Raw genomic sequence first — 21,139 nt, forward strand, 5'->3', positions numbered from 1 at the left:
TAGTTGGTATGTAAAGCCTAGTAGCTTCCAAGATAAGTTCTTTGAATGCTTCCCATTTTGAATTTCCTGTTGGTAACATCATCGGTTGGTCCCACTGTATAGAATTTTAATACTGTCTCAGTCCATCGTAGTCGCCTTTACGAAAGCAAAAACCCTTCCCTTCAGTAAATCTTTGAGTAAACCTCTTTGAGTAAATCCCACTTCAGCACGCTGTGATCACTGCCACCTAGTGGTTCCTTTATCTGCAGATTCTTAATGCATGAAGAATCACTACTGATAATCATATCAAGAGTATTACTCCCTGTAGTTGCCTCCAGAACATGCTGATGTAGAAAACAATCATCCAATAAATTCACAAAAGCCTTGCTAGTGTGTGAGTGACCAACCCACAAATTCCAGTCAGTATCTGGGAAATTAAAATCCCCCATTATAAGACTCTCTGATTTACTGGCTCACTCTATTTCCCTGTACAGTTTCTTATTATACTCATCAGAGTCATTGGGCCTATAGCACACTCCTACTCTCAATTTTGATCTCCCAATGCTTATGTCACACCAAACTGACCTGGCACTGTCCAACGATGTAGACTGGCTTCACTTCCTTGGATTTTATGTGTTTCTTAACTGATAGCATAACCCCTTCTCCCTTCCTATCCTGTCTATCATTTCTGTACACATTGTACTCCCCAAATTCCAGTTCTGCATTCCTTATATCTGTGTGACACCACGTCTCTGATATCCCAACAATATCTGCCTTTGATGTTTTGAGCAATACCTCAAATTCATCAAATTTATTTATCAAACTCCTAGCATTGGTGTACACGCAAGTATACATGCAACTGTTCCTATTCTTAGCTACCCTAACACAACCCATATGTTTACTTGTACCGCAATTACTCCCAGCAGTCTCTAATATATCCTGCATCTTGTTTTCCAAGCTGCTGCTCATTCCAATAGAACAGTGCAAGAATCACTTTCACATCTGCCAGTGGCTACTGTTAATCTATTAATCCTTGTATTCCCCCCCCCATGCTAGCAGTTTTCTGACCCTCCTAACATTGCCTTGATAGCATCAGCAAATATTCTTGCACCCTTTATATTTTAGTGTATCCCATCCCTGTAGAAGCAGTCTCTCCTGTTAACAAGTACAGACCAGGCTGAAAAAAATTCTACCCCTTGAGCCTTGCACAATCTTTCCAGGGCCGAATTGATCGACAAGGTTCTGGTCATATACTCCCTCCTTCGTGTCTGGGCAGAATTGCAGACACTTTCAAATTCAACCCTAATTCACGGCTTTTTTTCAACGGTGACCTGTACTTGTTAAGTAATTCTGCCTGTATCCTACTCTTAATATCATTATTGCCAACGTGTACAACTATATCACCTTTTGTGCCCATAAAAGATATCCATCCACTCTACGTCATCAACCCTTGCCCCTGGCAGACATATCTTGGTCCTGTTCCACCTATCCTTTTTACAAAACATGTTCTCCGTTTCCCTGACAATACAGAGTCACCAACAACTACTGGGTATGTCATTTATGATATGGGGAAGCGATTTGTAGAAGAAGAAAAAAAATTGTTCAGATTTCTGCCTCCAGGGGAAAAACAGCACTGCACATATTTAAAAGTTATTTACTTCAAGACAGCCTAACAGGATGATATCCTGTTAGTAAAAAGCAGAAATGTCAACGCAACCATCAATAACCATTATGGCTCTCACAAAAAAGGAACGTGCTCTCTTAGTAAAACTGTTCTGTCAGAATAATGGTAACAGTAATGCAGCACTATGTTGATTATTGGAAACTTTAACTTCATCTGGGGACCACAAGCACGATGCTACATCCATTGGAGCTATAACATTTTGTACATCTTTTTCAGTGCAAGCAGATAAAAATATAAAAGTCAGAGTACAAAGTACATGAGAATCTAGAATATGCATTGGCTAAAATGGTAGTCCTGATGCTATGGACTACATGTTAATATATTAATAGATATAATTTTAAAATGTATGATGCAAACTTGATTACTAATTATGAATTAAATTTGAAACAAAGTATATGGCCAAAAAAAAAAATAATTAAGATGTATATATTCGATATCCGATCAAATAAGACAGTAGTGTGTGGACCACTATGTGTGTAATGTATGGGGAAGAAGAAAAAAAAGTGTCCACCAGTTAATGGCAAAGAAGGCAAATAATAAAAAGGTAATTATACTAAATATGATAGATAGATATATATTTTTTTTATTTAAACATGAACAGTAAATACATTTTCAGCAACAATTATTTACATTCTATGTACAAAAGCAAAAAAAGGAAAAATAAAGAAACTAAAAAAAATAAAGAGACTTTTTTGAGTGTGGGCGTGGTTACAGGAAAGCTTTGCTGCATTCAGAGCGTATTTGACCAGTTCCTTGTTCACAGGGCATGCCAGGCATGTGTTCTAGGATACCTGGAGTGGCGCAGAAGAGGCAGTAGTTCGACTTATTGACAGTTTTAGGTGCGTAACCCGAAGATTTTTAGCTTGACTGGGTTAGGAAGGATGTTGTGCCACGGTCTCCACTGGATGTCTGCATCCGATTTGGAATATTTCGTCCTGTACAGAAGGTCCCACTGAAAGTTAGATGGTGGCTTGTGGTGAGTGGAGAGGGGTACAGGGAAAAGTTGGCAGGTGGATGACAGGAAAATCGTGGCTGTATGGTCTATCGTGGAAAATATATGGAAAATCGTGGCTGTATTAGTCTATCACCTAATCATGTCTCACCATGTATGGTGAGACATGATTAGTTGATAGACTTTTTTGGAGGAGACAGAGGTACAGTGTTTTCTGGTGTTGTTGACGAAGGTTGGTGCTGGTGAGGATCCAGCGACATCTCCAATCCCTTTAGCTGTAGTGATGTCTGGGAGAGCTTGTGCGATCGCTGATTTTAGATATCTGTGTTGCTGCTTTGCATTTATGGTTTTAATTGGCAGGTCTTTGGAACTTTTCCATTCTAGGTGGGGGGGGTCAGGAAGTCGGCTATGGTCCTAATTCCTGCCAAGTTCCACGTAGGAAGAACGAGGTGGTCATCACTTGTGGGGTCTGTTATTCTTTTATTGTAGAAGAGTTGTTCTAAGAGTATTGTGGGAAGTGATGTTCCCTTAAGAGTGTGGTGAAGGTTAAGCTTCTTACAGCGATGCAGTGCATCTTTGTAAAAGAAAGATAGTTTTAGGGGTGCTGGCGCCATCTTAAGATTGTTGACAGAGAGAGTCCTCTTGTGGCTGTAGCTAGTAATTTAACAGTGGTGGCAGAATATGAGTTTTTCATTTGCAATATCTTTAGAAGAAAGGTGATCCTGAAGGCTGTGATTTTGTCTTCAAGAGAGAGACCAGCTCCTGACCCCCGTGAGTGAGCGGCTGGCAGAGTTTAGAGAAGGACATCCAGTTGGTTTTGTTCCAAAAGAAGCTTCAGATAGATGCTTGGATTTGGTGGAGAAAGTCACCAGGCGGAGTGAGAACTTTGAGGGTATGCCAGAGAACGCTTGCCACCTGCTGGTTGACCACAAGCACTCTCCCTCTCAACGAAGATGTAGCGCACACACACACTTCTCTATTTCCCGAGTACCCTGTTAAAATGGGCCAGTTCTTCTGGGAAAAAAGCAGGGTACTGCCTACATTCACACCTAGATATTTCTGTCACCTTGCTAGACCATGTGCATTGGATGGGGGAATCAGTTCTGGTTTTCCAGTTGCCAGCCCAGAGACTGCTGGTCTTACAGTGGTTAAATTTGGCACCCGATGCTTGGGCATAGAGATTGTCTTTCGGATGTTTTCAAACTCACTATCGTGACGAATTACAGTTGTGACATCATCAGTGTATGCTGAGTAGGTTATTTTAAGGTGAGGCTCTGGTAGCAGTGTTCGTCGGGATTGTAGACTGGTGGCAAATTTCTTGAGGAAAGGTTCAATGGCAATTGTGTACAGTTGCCCAGAAAGTGGACAGCCTTGTTTTATCCCTCTGGAGTAAGGAAGGTTGTGGATAAGCTGGTTATTGACTTTCAAGCAGAATTTGGCATCCTTCTATAGCAGATGGATAGTTCAGCGTTTCGAGCAATGTTCAACTCTGTCGAACGTCTTTTCCTGGTCAAGGCTAATTAGTGCTAGAAATTCCTATTGGCTGTTTACAATGGAGTGAAGGTAATGGATCAGATGAAGATTGTGTATCGATCTTCCTGGTACTGAGTATGTCTGTTGGTGACTGATGATATCAGGAAGAGTGGATTTTAGTCTATTGGTGATGGCCTTGGAAAAATTTTTGTAATCTGTGTTCATTAAAGATATTGGGCGCCAGTTTTGGAGGTTTGTGCGATCTCCTTTCTTGGGTATCAGTCATGCGACAGAAGTAGTGACTGAATCTGGTAGACCGTGGGATTGTGCTTCTTCAAGCATTTGTAAGAGAAGCACTCCGAGTTGATTTCAGAAGAATGCTGAAGTTAGTCCTTCCAGACCTGGAGATTTGTTTTTGGGAAGTGCTTTGCACGCTGCTGTAAGTTCTTTTAGGGTGATTGGTTTCTTTGAGTCCTGAAAGGATTTCCTTGGTTGCCTTTGTAGAGGTTTCTTGGGAACTGTATATTTCTTGATAAAATCTGGTTACTTCAGAGGAGTGATCTGAGATATAAGATGGGATATGTGTGATGCTTCTGACCAGGGGGGGTGGTGTGTTTTGGGATGTAGTATCTGTCCAATTGGGCTTGTTAAGGGAGTCTTCCTGATGCTGTATTTGCTGATCTCCAAGTGTAGGACTTTTCTTCTGGGTGCTGGTGTCTAAATGCGTTGACCAGTTCATTGTTGTTTACCAAGGCCTGCAGAGGTTGTTGATAAACATTGTGCGATGCTCAGTGCATCGCGCTCTGTCCATTTCTTTGTCAAGAGTGCAGTTGAAATCGCCAGCAAGAATTATGTGTTCCTGATCTATTGCAGAGAGATGGCTCTGTATAAAGTTGGTTATTTGAATAGCAAGTTAGTCCTGCTGTGGCATATAGATGTTAAAGATATGCAGGGTTTCCTTTTAGGGTGTATCCAGGGTGGCGTAAATTACGTTGCCAGCAATCTCTGCTATCACATTGCGTTTACAGGCACACTTACAATGAAGGCCGATAGTCACTCCTGCTCCATGATGTTGTTGGGTTGGAGGATGATGGAATACATATGGCCAGTCTGCCCATTTCAAAGATGGCCTTGTGTCTGCTTTAATATTTGTTTCTTCCAGCTTTCCCCCCCCCATACTTCTCCTTCAGCCTATGCACGGTACTAAGTACTATAGGTTTTGATACCTTTCGTGTTTGGGGTTTTCATAAAAGAAAAAAGAGGAGGAGTAGGTCAGTATGATGTCGTTCGATCCGGTCAAGGTCCAGTTTATTGCGCAATGCAGAGGAGCATCCTCTTGCGTTGTGACAACATGCTAAATGTCCTCATTATCTACAGGATAATAGTAAAGGTTTTGCAAATTTTGAGAGTGGTCAGCATCCTGATTGATGGTATTGTTGTTCCAACCCATTAATCAAGTAGTACAGGTGCTTGGATCTATTCACATCTGCCCTGTCCTTTTTTCCTTTTAGTTTAGAATGCAGATCTTTAAGTTGTGAGATGAGCTCTGGTATGTTAGTGCTGAACTTCAGAGCTGTCACCAACCTCTGTGGAGAGCCGCAGACTTCCCTTAGAAAGGAATATAGTTTTTCCACAGTTGAAGGGAAAGTTGCTTTCCCCGTCCTCATCCTCTGAAGCATCTGAATAATGGGAATCGTGGTTGTTCTCTTCTTCTGCCTCCAAAAATTCAAGTTCTTCTTCATTTGAGTTGTGGGTAGTTTCTACCTGCTTATTTATTTCCATTTGATGGCACGATGGGCTTATTTGGGATCTGACCGTTTGACTTCTGTGGTATTCTGTACTTCTTTTCGCTGATCCTGTTGTTTTTGTTAGTGGTTGGCTCTTTTGCTACCAACGTGTGCATTTTCTTCTTGTGTTTTGTTACTTTGGATATGGACTGCCTTGGGGGTTGATTCTGAAAAAACCTTGTTTCGGTTGGTGAGCCTTCTGAAGAGAATGCGTCCTGGTCTTCTGTGATTGTTGAATTTTCTTTTTCTGATCGGTTTGGTGTGCGAATCATCTCACACTGTTTGCTAGTTTCTTCAGTATCCCCAGTTTCTTCAACAGTAAGCTTTCTTTGTGCATCTGGCCTGGCACTGGTTAGTGACACCTGAATTTCTGTATGACTTTCACACAGATGCAGTGGGCTGGAGATATGCAGGCAATTTTTCCTGATGTGGCCCTAAACATTGTGAGGAAATGGAGATATAAAACGTGTAAATGATTCCGTTTAAATCGCCGTTGAGGAGTTTAGGGATGTTGTTTGCTGCGTTTTTGGCAGTGGAATTTGAGCAATAGTCTGCTCTGCAACTTCCTCCGCAGGCCCCACTTGAGATGTTGTGTCGACAGGAGGCACGTCGTCACTGCTTCTTGTGTACTTCAAGTAGAAGTTGTAAATGGTGGCCCTAGCAGCAATGAATAAGAAGTTGAAAGTAGTGTGTACTGTGCTCAGAGTGAAGCAGGTACCAGTAGTCCTCCAGAGTGTGGGCATGGTTGCAGGCAAGCATTGCTGCATCCAAAGATAGACAGATAGATAGTATACTTCTGAAAGTTGCAAACTTGGGCATGCTCAGATTGAAAAGCCCATCCTCCAATGCATAGCACTGGCATTGGAACAGGAGTATGTAAGTAAGGAAGAAAGGTAGTTAAATTGTATATGTGGTGTAGTGAGAGGAATCAACTAGAGGAGGGGGGGGCGTGAAACACAATAATTAAGCAGTTTGATTAAGTATAAAATTATATTTCATATAATGAAATGTATGGATTAAATATTATTGTAGTGAAAAAAAAAAAGAAGAAAAAAAAATTAAGAGGTGCTATACAGTCAGATAAGACAGTAATATGAGGGATGAGGAAGCAGTATACATGTAAAATGTAAGAGAGGAATAAAGTAACTACTGGTCAGTCTTATCAACTGGTCTTATCAGGTTCAACAGTGACAGTTTAACAGAAACCTTAAATTTGCGAATGCATTTTATTTTTAGTGTTTACACTAAACATTATTGACCAGAAAGGGGGGGGGGTGAAGGTACCAGTATGAGAGAAAAATTCATATGCACCTGTAAACGGTATCAGCTGTTGGGGTTTGCACTTCATTTTGAACAGATTCTAGTATGAAAGTTAAGCATGTTTTTAATTTATGTAAATTAGAACCAACAAGGTTTGAGCTTATAAGAGCTTTAATATTAATATACTGCATATTTATATATTTTACGGCGAACTTTGCTTTTCTTAGTTACATTCGATAACACTTTTGAAAAAAAATGTGTATTAATGCTTATTTTTTAAATAATTACTGTATTATTAATATTATATTTTATTTTTGCAGTACAGTAGAACGTCGGTTATCCAGAAGTCAGTTATTTGGAATAATTTGAAAGGCCGATTTTTCTTCTTTTTTTTTTCAATAATGGTAGTATTTGAGACAAATGTTTATTATGCTACGGGAGTATTTCTGTCTGTTTTTTTACGCCATATATTTGGTGAAATGTTGGATTATAATTGATACGTTTTCTCGGAAACTATGAGTGATAAGTTTAGTCATTTGCTGCTGTGAACCCAAGTTTCCATGACATATTTTGCACTTCATTCCATATTTTGTTTAGTTTAGCTAAAGAGTCGGTAAGAATAATATTGGCCCGAAACTGTGCAATTTATTATTGTTCTCAATTTTTTTACAGTAAAATGTCAACAAAAAGAAACAGCACTGAAATGGGCTGAAAACCAGGAAGAATGCGATATAATCAAATTGCTATTATCAAGGAAATTGAGAGATTTATCAGCAAAAAAATAGGTCACAACAAACAAAAATCGAACATTATTATAAAAAAAAATTACTTTAAATTTTTCCACATAAAATTTGCAGTAAAATACCTATCTGAATATACATACATACAATTGTAAATATGCAAATTTTTATGTATAACTTATTATTTTTTTAAATTAAATAAATTCATTTTTTTCACACTATTTAAAGTCTTTTTTTCTTTTACCTTAATAGATTATAACAGAATTTATTTAATTTTACCTTACATTCGATTATCCAGAAAATTTTGTTATCCAGAAGAGGTCTGACAATAATTATTCCGGATAACTGATCTCTACTGTATTTGGTATTATTGATCAGAAAAAAAATTATAATAAAAATCTAGGTTAAAGTTTTGTTGGCTGCATTATTTGCTTCTAAATATTGAAGAGAAAAATATCAGCCCCTTAGATTAAGAAATTTTTTTTTTTGGTTGTTATCATTCTGAATATGATCTGTTATTTATAGACTGCTTATATGGAACTACTGCCAGATGTTTAGGGATGAAAGAGAGATATTCATTAGCAGCCATGCCATGATCATTAAATTTAAGCAAAATATTTATATCATGTGTTCATTTACACTGCAAAATGCACCTTGAAATAAATATTCTTGAAGTGTAAAATAAAAAAACTACTACAGATAATAAAGCTGATCTGTGTGCCATAACACTTTGCATTGGATAAACAGCTTTATTTAATTATATCCATATTAAAAATAAAATATCAGGAGAATTTGTGGGAGTAGTGCTGGAAGAGGAGGGCAAAGTCTTCAGGGTGTTCAGCGAACCATTTCTAAATCAGAAATGGTTCGTCTAAATCACGTCTAATCAGTGGCATGGTTATTATCCTGTTGGAAAATGCCATTACTATAAGGAAATAACATGATTATTGTTGTGTTTATGTCATTGGCAATGATGGTGTGGTAGGTTACATCAAATATTCCTGATGAAACTTGCTACAAGCATCAATGGAGCTAGGTTAAACATATCCAAGAATATTTCTGCTACACTCCACTGTCCACACCATGCATGTCAGGGGAGGGATATATTTGCTTCTTGTCACCAACCACTACACTTTCTTGCAGTCATTTGCTGTCCAACTGTGGTGTTCATTGTTCATGCAACCAGGTGAGACATATACGTGATGGGCAGTCACAGACATCTCCATTTGCAAGGAGATGCCAAGTTAGCTGTCTGCTGCAATACTTCATCTGATGGGGATTATGTCAAATACAGGCATACCTCGAATAACAAATAGGATGCGTTCCACGAAATTACTTCGTTAAGCGAAACTTCGTTTTCAGAGGTAAAAATACTATGGCCAGAATAGGGATACGTTCCCACTTAAAGAAAATGAAAAGCTTTTTTTTCGAACAAAGAAAAGTTTTATTAAATAAACAGTCAACTTACATACAAAGTGAAATCTCATTTTAAAATATGAGTCTAAAGTTGATTGCTTATGCTTTTTTTTTTTTTTTTTTCATTTAACAATTGCCTATACGGAGTTATTGCATTTAACACTGATCGCTTAACAATAAAACTTCTTCCTAAATCAGGATCATTTTCACTAAAAAAATTTAAAACGTTTTCAATGTCATTTAAGCACCTTTTTAAATCTTTGGTTGTTAACACTTTTTCGGCAGGAACTTCTTTAACTTCGTCTTCATTATCTTTGTCTTCGTTGCTAACAAGATTTTCTAAATCTTCCACTGAAAAACCATCATCTTCTGCATTCAATAAATTTCTAACATCCTCTTCATCGACATTTTCGAAACCTATTGATTGAGCCATCTGGATAACTTCATTTCTAATTTCTTGGATGTTATTTTCTTCTTCTAGTACAACTTCTGGACATATTTTGCGCTAAACTCCATTTAAGCATTTCTTAGTGACTTCTTTCCAATAACTATCAATGTTTTCAATTGCGTTTTTAATGGTGTAGTTTTTCCAAAAAAGTTTTAACTGTCATTTCCTCTTTATCCTCTAGTTCAGTTAAATTGCATAATGTTCGACGCAGATAATAAGCTTTAAATGATGCTATTACTCCCTGATCCAATGGCTGAATCAGGGAAGTTGTGTTTGCTGGAAGAAACACAACTTTGACAGGAATGCACGTGTCCAACGTGTTAAAATCAGTAGGATGTCCCGGAGCATTGTCTAACAACAAAAGAGCTTTTTCTTCAAAGTTGTTTTTTCGACAATACCGTTTTACTTCAGGACAAAAGTGGTTAACAAACCAATCAGTAAATAACTCTTGGTAACCCAAGCTTTTCTATTTGCTTTCCATATTACAGGTAAATTCATTTTTATGTTACCTTTTAACGCCCTCGGATTTTCTGAATGGTAAACTAATAACAATTTTAATTTATAATCGCCAGAGGCATTTGATCCAAAGAGTAACGTTAAACGGTCTTTGGCTGCTTTGAACAAAGCAGCTGATTTTTCTTCAATAGAAATAAAGCTTTTTGTTGGTAGCCATTTCCAGAACAAACCGTTTTCGTCAACACTGAACACCGAATTTGGTGGAAAATTTTCACGTTCAGTTATTTCCTTTAGTTTTTCTGGAAACTTATTTGCAGTTTCTCCTGTTAATTTTACACTATGAATCCTGGCCCGTTTTTTAAATTTCTCGAACCAACCACGAGAAGCCCCAAAGGTTTCCGTAATTTCTTCAGTTTGTTTAGATTTCAGGTGATTAAACTGGAATATTTTTTTTTATGTTAAATGGGTCTTGAAATTGCGGACTTCGTTATATCGAAGCTTCGTTATCAGAGGTAACGTTAACCGAGGTATGCCTGTAGTTCTGCTGCTAGGTGTTCCAGACTACCCCACATTGTACCCTGCAATCATTGCAGCACAGTGACCATCTTAAATAAAATTCTTAAATATTTAAATGATTGCTGTAACTTTATTGCTGGTATTAGCATTTGTCAAAATGAGTCAAAGAAGCAAGCTTATACAGTATCAGCCATGTAAAAAAAAAAAAGACAAAAATTAAAAATGCCAGTATTTAATATGCATATAATATAAGGGATAGGGATTATCAGTCATCTCCCCTCCCCCAATGACCACTTACATTGAAAAATGGAATATGATTACCAATAAGCTAATATTTAGCATATCAACATACACCGATGAGCCAAAACATTATGACCAGAGAATCATTATGCAAATGGAAGCAATTGCAGATGAACTACTCGCATGCGCGGGTCGGGACACAGTATAAAAAACACCTGATACTGAGCTCCGCTAATCAGTGTTACTCTTGTTCTTCAGATGGGAAAGGCAGCAGACTTAAGCGAGTTTGACAAAGGCCAGACGACTGGGTCAGAGCATATCTGAAATGGCACAGCTGGTTGGATGCTCACAGTCAGCCTTGGTTAGTACCTATTGAAAGTGGTCTGTGAAGGGAAAACCCACGAACCGCTGGCGAGATGTTGCACCAGTTTGACAGCCAGGTACGCGTGTGGCATTTACCTGGGAAAGTGATGGCGCCTGGATGCACCATGGGATGAAAACAAGCCAGTGTCAGCGATGTTCTGCTGGGATACCCTGGGTTCTGTCATCCATGTGCCGGGCACTCTGACATCTACCACCTACATAAACGTCATTGCTGACCAGGTACACCCTTTCGTGGCAACGGTCTTCCCCTCTGGTGGTGCCGTCTTTCAGCAGGATAATGTGCCATGCTACAGTGCCCTGATTGTTCGAGACTGGTTCGCAGAACATGAGAAAGACTTCCAGGCGTTGCCCTGGCTTCGAAATTCCCCAGACGTCAATCCCATCGAGCATCTGTGGTTTGTGTTGGAACAGCAACTCCGATCTGCAGCATCTCAACCACAGACCTTACAGGAGTTAAAGGGTCTGCTGGTTACGTGTTGGTACCAGATACCACAAGACACATTTAGAAATCTTGTAGTATCGATGTCTCACTGGGTACGAGCTGTTTTGGCTGCACGTGGAGGACCAACATCATATTAGGTAGGTGGTCATAATGTTTTGGCTCATCAGCGTAAGTAATATTTCGTTGCTCTCTTGTGCCAGTTGTTACTACTGACCCAAATTATTACTCTTCGGTCATGTTAATTAGGCTGATCTAATTTCAATAGTTTTTTTTAAGAAAGAATGATATAAAATTAACTACAAGGTGCTACTCAGACCAGCATCAGGTGTATAGAAAGTTTTCATTTATAAAAAATTTATGACAGTCCAATTGCTTAATTTCCCATTCATTTTGAAATATAGTGTTATTATAGATGGTGCCTCTAAACATAATGTTTATAAATAATGGAAGATGAGGAATGTGGTTCCTCTAATCTTTATCCATATTTTATTTATTACTTTTGTCCTTTTGTTGAGTACATATGTAGACCAATATTTTTCATGTGTAAGCTTCCCAGGATATGTAATCTAGATCTAGATTTTTCAAGGTTATTTCAAGTACATTTAAAATAATGTGTCCTTTCATTAATGAATTGTCTTGAAATTTGAGTATATGCTGCCACCTCTTTCTTTATCTGTGTTTCCAACCAATAGTAAAAACAGGACATTGCACTGTCAGCCATTGGTAGTTCAATTTTGGTTTACAAAAGATAAAATTGAACAAATTCTCTGGAATTCAGATTCACAATTTGACAAAATCAAATTAAGTGATATATAAATAGATTTAGATGGTATTAATTGCTTCAAAAAAGAAGTAACAGTGAGTTACTTTGTTTAAGTTATTTCTTTTAATCCATATTTTATGATTTTTTTTTTAATATTCTGGTTAGATTTCTGACAATAATTGTTCTAATTCTGGGCAGTGAACTCAGTATAAGAAGAATTAATATTTAAAAGCATTTATGTACATTAAAGTTTCCATTTCTACAAAACTTTGAAATTTCATGAAGAAATATTCAGGAAGCATTTCTTCACAAAGAAGAAAAAACATTCAGGAAACTCACTCGTGGAAGGGTTAAGAGTTTCTACTATGTTTGTGTATATGCATGATTAGCATGTATAGTTTTTTTGTATATATGATGAATAGCAAAATTGTTCTATAACACTTAATTTTTTCATAAAATTATCTTGTAGAGTTTTTCAGTCTGTTACAAAGGGCAGTTTTTTTACTACTAGAAAGATACCCATCCAATTTTTTGGTCACATCATAAGCAATATGTTTAAAATAAGTAATTTTGTGTACTGCTAGAAATCTTTTAAAAAGGTATTTTTGATTCAGTAAATTGTTGACTTAGCTTCTTTTTTTTTTTTTCTTTCTTTTTTTTTTTTTTTCTTTTTTTTTTTTTTTTAAGTAATGTAGGTAAATCAGTTACTGCTTTTCTATCATGTAAAATGATAAAACAGCAGTTACTGAATATGTTTGATTAATTTTATAGTCCAAATCCATAATCTTTTTTTTTTTTTCTTTTCTTCAATAAAAAGTCCCCTGCTGCTTGTTGATCGTGGCTAGTCCCCATTTTTTAACATAAATATTTTTTTTGAGTCTCCAAAAGGTTCAGAAGAAGAGCACAGGAAAGAAGAGATATATATGTGTGTGTGTGTGTGTGTGTGTGTGTGTATATATATATATATAGGCACCTGCATGAGTAGAAATTAGTTATATCACTCTTTAGGTATCCTAAACCACCATTACGACTTTCCATCGTGATGATCATCTACTGGAGCGATTTCTTCTTGCAGCTTCCGAGGAAATCTGGAATTTAATTAAACAATTCATGTATATTAATTGTTTTAACAGCTAATTTTCATTTGTGACTTCTAGATTTACCTCATTTTCATCAAATTTTTCTTATATAATATCTACTCTAATTCATAATCTATAACTCACATACACTGTAAATATCAAATATAAGCAATTTTTATTTTGCAGCGATTTTTAAGAATATTACTTACACCAGATTTTCTTCAATAATAGGATGAAGAGGATGGTAGCCAAGAAGATCAATGGAAGAAAGAACCAACTCATCATTCAGAACTGGATCCTAAATCAATGAAAGTAATGACATAATTTTAGTTAGTTTAAGAAGATTCATATACTTTAAAACAAGAACATGAAGAATTAAACTAAGAACCAGAAACCTGTATGGGAGTTAGTAGGTTTTTAGTTTTTAATTCTTTATGTTCTTATATCAAACAAAATAGAATTAGAAGTGAGATTTGTAGTGTATGAAGTGTTAGCTGTATTAAGGTTAGCTTAATATTTTTACAAATCTTGAAGTATGATGCTTGGAATGCATTTGCTTGGAATTTTTATAAATTCAAAATAAAAAGTTATAATTTATTGACTAATATGCACCTGTTGCTCTTATTGAATATATTAATATTATGGAGAAAAAAATTCTGTTTGATTAACTAGGGGCCATAATTTCAAGTTATGGAGGGAGACATTTAGACTGAATTGCAGCAAGTTTTATTTTAGCCAGCGAGTTACAAATTACTGGAATAAGTTACCTACATGGGTGGTAGAGGCTGACAGTTTGGGGAAATTCAAGTGTCAGCTGGATAATTACCTACGGGAGGAGGGGATCACATAGGCTGTCTGTTTCCTTTTCTCTTATTAATTACTTATTTTATTTTTATTATTATTTTTTTATTTTAATTTATTTATGTGTTTATTTTTTGGGTGTGCAGCATAAGCCATAGGCTTCCTTGCACCATGTGGCCATTGCTAATACTATACTATCTTGTGAACACTGCATACAATAACTACAAGCAAGTATGTAATAAAACCACTGACAGGATAAGTTTGAAAAAGCTGAGTATCAAAAATTTCTGCTGAAGAGAGCTGAAACAGGAAAAAAGAACTCCATTCATGCAAAAAAAAAAGAATAAATTCAGTAGTAAAGTTTTTCACTAGTAAAGGCAATAAAATGGCATTTTCATGCCATTTTACTGCCTTTACTATTGAAACTACATTAGTGTCAGTGTAATAGCAAAAATAGTGTAATAAAAAATAGTGGAATAGCAAAGCAAAGTTTAGCCATTATGAAATAATATCAGAGAAGATATGATATTGGAGAAGCAGCTGTGACTGAGAGAGAGAGTGTAAACCTCTAGAGACAGGTGATATACATCCAGTTATGCTGACTGCCCCCTGGTATAACTTTATCGTGAACCAGCATCATGAAAATTCTTTTCATACCACCCAAAAAAAAGATGGAAAGTGTATTATTATTATTAGCTATATGGTGCAAGGAAGCCTGAGGCTTAGGCTGCACCAGCCAAAAAAAAAAAAATTCCGAGTTACCCTGTGTTGAAAGAGAGAGAGAAGTAGAAGGGAATCACCAAGAAAGAGAAGAATGATGATATCTAGCTCAGGACCCTGGGTGTGCCAAAGCCCATACTCACCAGATGTGAGCCCCTGGGGTTTATGAATCCAACCACTAGTAATGTTAATGAAATTATCATCTGCTTCAAGGGTTATTCTTTGGGCTAGATACCAATACTATACTATAATATCCTATAATATCCCAATGCAAGATGCATTGGGATATTATAGGCCACTGAATTTGAGTTGTGTGTGTGGTTGTCAAGATTATGGAATAAAGATGCAATACAGGACCATCTTGGCAACAATGGTTTCATGAAGGAAGATCTTGCCAAACAAATCAGGTAAATTACTCTGACAAAGTTATAAAGTAGTTTGATGCAAAAAGCGCAAAATAAGTTTATCATTATATATTTGGATTTTAGTAAGTCTTTTGGAACAGTTCTTCATGAGCAGCTATTGTATAAATTAAAGCACTTAAGGATAATCCATCACTGGATTAGTGTGTGGTGGAAGGGAGAGATGTCATTATCCCTCTTTGCAAGGTAAGACCAAACTTGGAATATTGTATCCATGTCTAAAAAAGGATGTCTAGATTGGTTAAGAGTGCTAAACAGTTTAGAAGATTTGGTCTGCAGAATTTAGCAACTAGACATCTTTTTTGGAGGGTAGAGATTAGGGTGTATAATTCCCTGAGGAGGATTAGAAAATGGAAGTAAACTGGTGCTGAAACTGCTACAAAAATGATCCAGTAAACCTACGAAGTTGAGAGACATTTCAGAAGAGCCTGCAAAGAGTCATCCTCTTGGGTGGCAGGTTGACAGCAGAGAATGCAGTGAGATAGAGACACACATCAGCACAAGTACAGTGTGCAGGACGCTCTACGATATGGGTTACTATGGTTATGTAGCCACAGCACACAAGAAATTGAACTGCACACAAAAAATTAAATTCCAAAAAAATATGATAATACAGTCCATTTGGGACACATTGGGACTAGTGCATTTTGGCCCGATTAAGCGGCTGTCCCAATTAGCTAAAGTTTCACGTAAATAGTTAAAAATACAATGGACCCCCTCTTTACAATTGGTTCACTGTACAATCAAATCACGTTACAATGGACTCACCATAGTAAAGTACCATTCACTATACGATGTGTAGTAAGCGCCAGTCATTGTGATCACGTTTGTAAATTGAATTTTCATTCTATTAAGCAGCGATTCTAATTAGAGAAAATAGGAGGAATATTATCCACAGGCTATAAAAGTAAAGATATGTTAAGCACAAATTTACCCTTTATTACCTTACCAATTAAAAAAATTAAATGATATGTGAAAATTGGCAGAATATAAGTGATAATTGGAATAATTAATACATACTATAATATGGATATACTTACTAGTTGACATTTCTGTTCACTGACATTTGTGGGTGGAGGTTAAAATTTAAAACAGTAAAAAGGTAAGCAATCAAAACAAAACACAGCACACACACACAAATTGCAAGTAACACGATATGTGCAAGTGAGAACGGAGTAACGAGTTACAAAGCTTTAAAAATAGGAATGAAGAGAAGATCTGAAAATTAATTTTTTTATATTGAAGATTTCATGGAAGTGTAAACACATTTCACCATAATAACCCACAGAATTCCATCTGTCGGTATTATCGCAAATTCAGTAAGATCGAGTTTACTGTCCATTTATGATAGATTTTACTGACAGAAAAGCCCAATAAACAGGTGACTTCTAATTGTTTTTATTGTTTTGTGGTTGTGACCTCCAGAATTTCGACCGAACCACATACTGTTGGAGACAATCGTAGGGTAATCTCCAATGCTGCGGTCTCCTGCCCCGATTAACCGGCATGCTGTCCCAATTAAGTGAAGAAAACCCTGGCTATTTTCTCGATTGGGTTCTGTTTTTTAAGATTTGTCCCAAATAAAAGGCTGCCCCGATTAACCGGTGGTCCAAATAACCAGAATCCACTGTAATAGTAGAAACACGATCATCCATTGAAAAATGCAAAATTGACAACATGAGACTGGCTATGGGAGGCTCATCTTGCCTGTGGGCATTATTATTGCTGCCCAAGACTTTTAACACACTATTTGGAGATGAGTAATGTCTGTCGGCAACACTATCAATGCTTCACAACAAAATCCTTGGTCCTTGAGGTTGTCTCAGATATGCCAGACAAGCTGTACTTGCTACCTGGAAGTCTAAAACGCTGATGGAACTGATATTTGGGTGACAATCAAGTCAAGTGTACCCAATTTCGGCGAAGTCCGGATGTTCTGTGACAGCCAAATCCTCTGCTTGCACCTTCACAAAGGTGGAACTGTTAGTAATCCTGGGTAGAACCCCCATGCACAAGCACACTGTGGGTGACTACCCAGGTGTGAACCAATGTAAGCAGGGATCGAGGTGTGGTGCCCACACACCATTCCTCCGTGTAGTGTGGTGTGTGCTGCCCACACCACAGGAAGGAATGCTGCCCCTCTGTGTTACCAGGCAATACTAGGTGGTAGACGACCCTCATCAACTGGCGCAATACCACCACTTTGCTTATTGGAGGCTTGAAGTGGTGGAACCCATGTGTAGTCTCCAGAGCTAAGTTTCGGTCAACCTTTCCCTGTCTCTTCCATCATGCTGTATGACTGACGATTTATAAGTTATGATGGACATCGTGGCGAGATCCAATCTTCCTTACATTTCGAAGGTACAGATCTAAAACAGTATTTGCAGGCCGGCCACTAGTTAGTACATCGGACTGAACCTATTGATAACTCTTTAGGAAGCTTCTGGATCAGCTAGTGTATAATCTTGCTACCTCTTGCTACCTGCCAGATAGTGACTGGAGGGAGTCCGAGTAGTGTGTATGTGGGGGCATTGTCGAGGCCACATTATGTCAAGGACCTGGGTATATTCTTACCATGTGTATGCCATATCCAAAAATTTCATTATTTCATACAGCATGTCTCCACCACTTTTACTTACTATTGAATACACCATGAATTGTCAAATAAATAGAGTAAGCTTATCGGAAAAAAATCTAAACCTCGCAAACACTTCCTAGTTCATTTCACAAATATACATGGTCTCAATTCTAATCTCAGCAATGTCCATTTCCACTTGCAGTCTGCCAAACCGCACGTACTTTTTCCTGGCAGAATCGCAGTTACAGTTGATTCAACTATTGCTCATCCCAGTTGCCCAAATTATTTGCTGTATGATTCCTTTTGCCTCAAGGGTGGTACTGGTGCATATATCCATTCCTATATTCTCTGTCAGAGACTTGGTAATTTGGAATCTCCTCTTTTCGATCTTCTCTGTCTTGAAATCTCTCTACATCATTGTGTCAAATTCATCTGTTGTCTTTCCGTTCTCCCAACTCAACTAATCACTTGGAGCTCTTAGACCTCCTCTCTTTGCAACTTGACTTTCTCCTGTCCAACTTTCCTAACAGTGAGGTAATTTTCCTTGGTGATTTTAATGTTCACAACTCCAGCTGGCTTCCGTTTTCTAGTGAAACTGACCCAGCTGGCCAAGATGCTGAGGCTTTTCCAATTACTAATGACCTTGCACAGATTGTTCATTTACCTACAAGAATACTGGACAATCCTAATCATACAGCCAACATGCTTGATCTTTTTTCTCACAAAAAACCCTTGTAAGTACACAGTCGAAGTGAGTGGTCCTTTAGGCACCTCAGATCACAACTTGGTGATTGTTTTTTCTCCAGTGGAGCCATTATCTCATGGCTATTCCCAACCTCTTGTTGTTTGGCAATACAAGAATGCAAAATGGGATGACCTGCGAGATTACTTTTCTTCTTTTCCTTGGTCGGACTATTGTTTCAGAACTTCTGATGCCAACTTTTGCTTAGATCTTGTCAGTGAAATTATTCTTGTAGGAATGGAATCCTTTATCCCACACTCCACTTTAAAATCTCATGCTTTATCCAAACCTTGGTTTTCCAATAAATGTGCTAAGGCTGTTCAAGAGAAGGATGTTGCATATCGTAATTGGCTTGTTTCTAATTCTTCAGTTTCATTTTCTGCCTACATCGAAGCTCCTAACAATTGTAAAGCAGTTATTAATCAGTCCCAATTAGAGTTTTAACAGGCTAAGAGTAGAAAACTTGCTTCTTGCCCTAATGGTAGCCGAGCATTCTGGTCCCTTGCCAAAGCTATTGGTCACAACTCTTGCCCATCTCTGCTCCCGCCTCTGTCCAAACCAGATGGTTCTGTTGTCACTTCAGCCAAGGATAAAGCTGACCTGCTAGCATCCCAATTTTCTTCCAACTCATGTATTAATGATCTTGGTAAAACACCTTCCACCATTCCCAACAGGCTCCATTCAATGTCTCCTGTGGTCTTCTGTCAAAAGGATATCAGAAGGATTTTGATGAATGTTGATGCTAAGAAAGCTCCAGGTCCCGATGGTATTTCTCAACTTGTTCTCAAAACCTGTGTTCTTGAACTTACTCCTATTCTTTGCCGCCTTTTTTCACTTTCTTATTCCAGAGGTGTTTTTCCTTCCTGCTTGTAAATTTGCTCATATCCAGCCAGTTCCTAAAAAGAGTGACAAATCCCTCCCATCCAATTATCGTCCCATTTCAATTACTTCTACTCTTTCTAAAGTAATGGAGAAATGAATTCACCGCCAACTCTTCCGTCTGATCAACGAACGCCAGTATGAATTCCGTTAGTGTCAATCCACTGGCAATATTCTGGCTGATGTTACCCATTTATGGACAAATCCAGTGGAAAAGTTTAGTAAAACACAAGCTTCCATCTTATGGTTTGCCAATTGTTTTTTTGTAATTGGTTATCTAGTTTTTCTATCTGATCGCTCACTGAGTCTGATAGTAGATGGCTCTCTGTCTTCTAACTTCTCCACTAATGCTGGTATCCTCCAAGGTTCAGTTCTTTCCCCCCCACTATTTTCCTCTTGTATATTAATGAACTTCTTCCATTGACTGTAAATCCTATCCATAGTTTTGCTGATGATAGCACATTGCATTCCACTTTCCATTATGAGAAACCCTGCCCTGCTCAATCAGCTTCAACTTCTCGAATATCCGCCACTAATTCCTTAAATGCCGATCTCCAGGTAATTCTCCATTGGGGCAAAGACAACATAGTTGATTTCAATCCTTCTAAAACTCACTCTTGTTTTATATCGAACAAAAGGGATTCTTCTGCTCTTATGCTTATCTTTGGTGACGCTCCGATTTTTAGGCAAGTTGATTTATCTCTTTTGGGGATTACCCTGACTTCTAATCTTTCTTGGCACATGCACATTACAAATATTGCTCCCTCTGCATCTAGAAAACTTGATTTTCTCTTTCGCTCTTGGTGTTACTTTTCTTCCAAACAACTGTTCACTCTGTACAAATCGCAAATTGGTCCTACCATGGAATTTTGTTCCCACATCTGGGCAGTGCCCCCAAAACCTCTCTCTCTCAGGCTTCTAGATTCCATTCAGAAGAGGGCAGTTAGGTTAATTAGGTCATCTCTAACAGAGTCTGTCCACTCTCTGTCTCATAGACGTACTGTTTCTGCTGCATGCCTTTTCTACAGATGCTTTCATGGGCGCCGACCAGGCTAGCTGGGTGAGTAAAGTGCCTGCCTGGTAACCCAATGGTCATGGGTTCGAATGTCGCCTTGTACTTGGATCAGAGCAGAAAATGCAAAAAACCTTGTGAGGTGCAATATGGCCACAGAAGCTGATGCACAAACAACTAACAAAAAAAAAAAAAAAAACTTCCATGGGCACTGTTCTTCTGAATTGGCTTCTATAATTCCCGCCACCAGCCAACATCTAATTACTATCCAACTTCTAACTCACAGAACCAACTTTTCATATTCCTCTTTTATTCATTCAACTGCCGTTTTCTGGAACAACCTTCCTTCATATGTCTTTTCTGAAA

General features: G+C 37.8%; 1 protein-coding gene across 4 annotated transcripts in view; it reads left to right on the top strand.

Moving 5' to 3' along the window:
• The window catches only part of LOC150081594 (cell division cycle and apoptosis regulator protein 1-like), a 550,339-nt gene that overhangs the window by 353,162 nt on the left and 176,038 nt on the right, over nt 1-21,139 (top strand). For all 4 annotated transcript variants that reach the window (XM_090380560.1, XM_090380561.1, XM_090380562.1 and 1 more), the window contains one exon: nt 13,851-13,931. In XM_090380560.1, the coding sequence (XP_090236686.1) occupies nt 13,851-13,931 (81 nt within the window). The remainder of the gene's footprint in view (nt 1-13,850; nt 13,932-21,139) is intronic.

This window comes from Mastigoproctus giganteus, chromosome 8, assembly GCF_048544385.1.
Source record: "Mastigoproctus giganteus isolate SK-2022 chromosome 8, ASM4854438v1, whole genome shotgun sequence".
NCBI lineage: Eukaryota > Metazoa > Arthropoda > Arachnida > Uropygi > Thelyphonidae > Mastigoproctus > Mastigoproctus giganteus.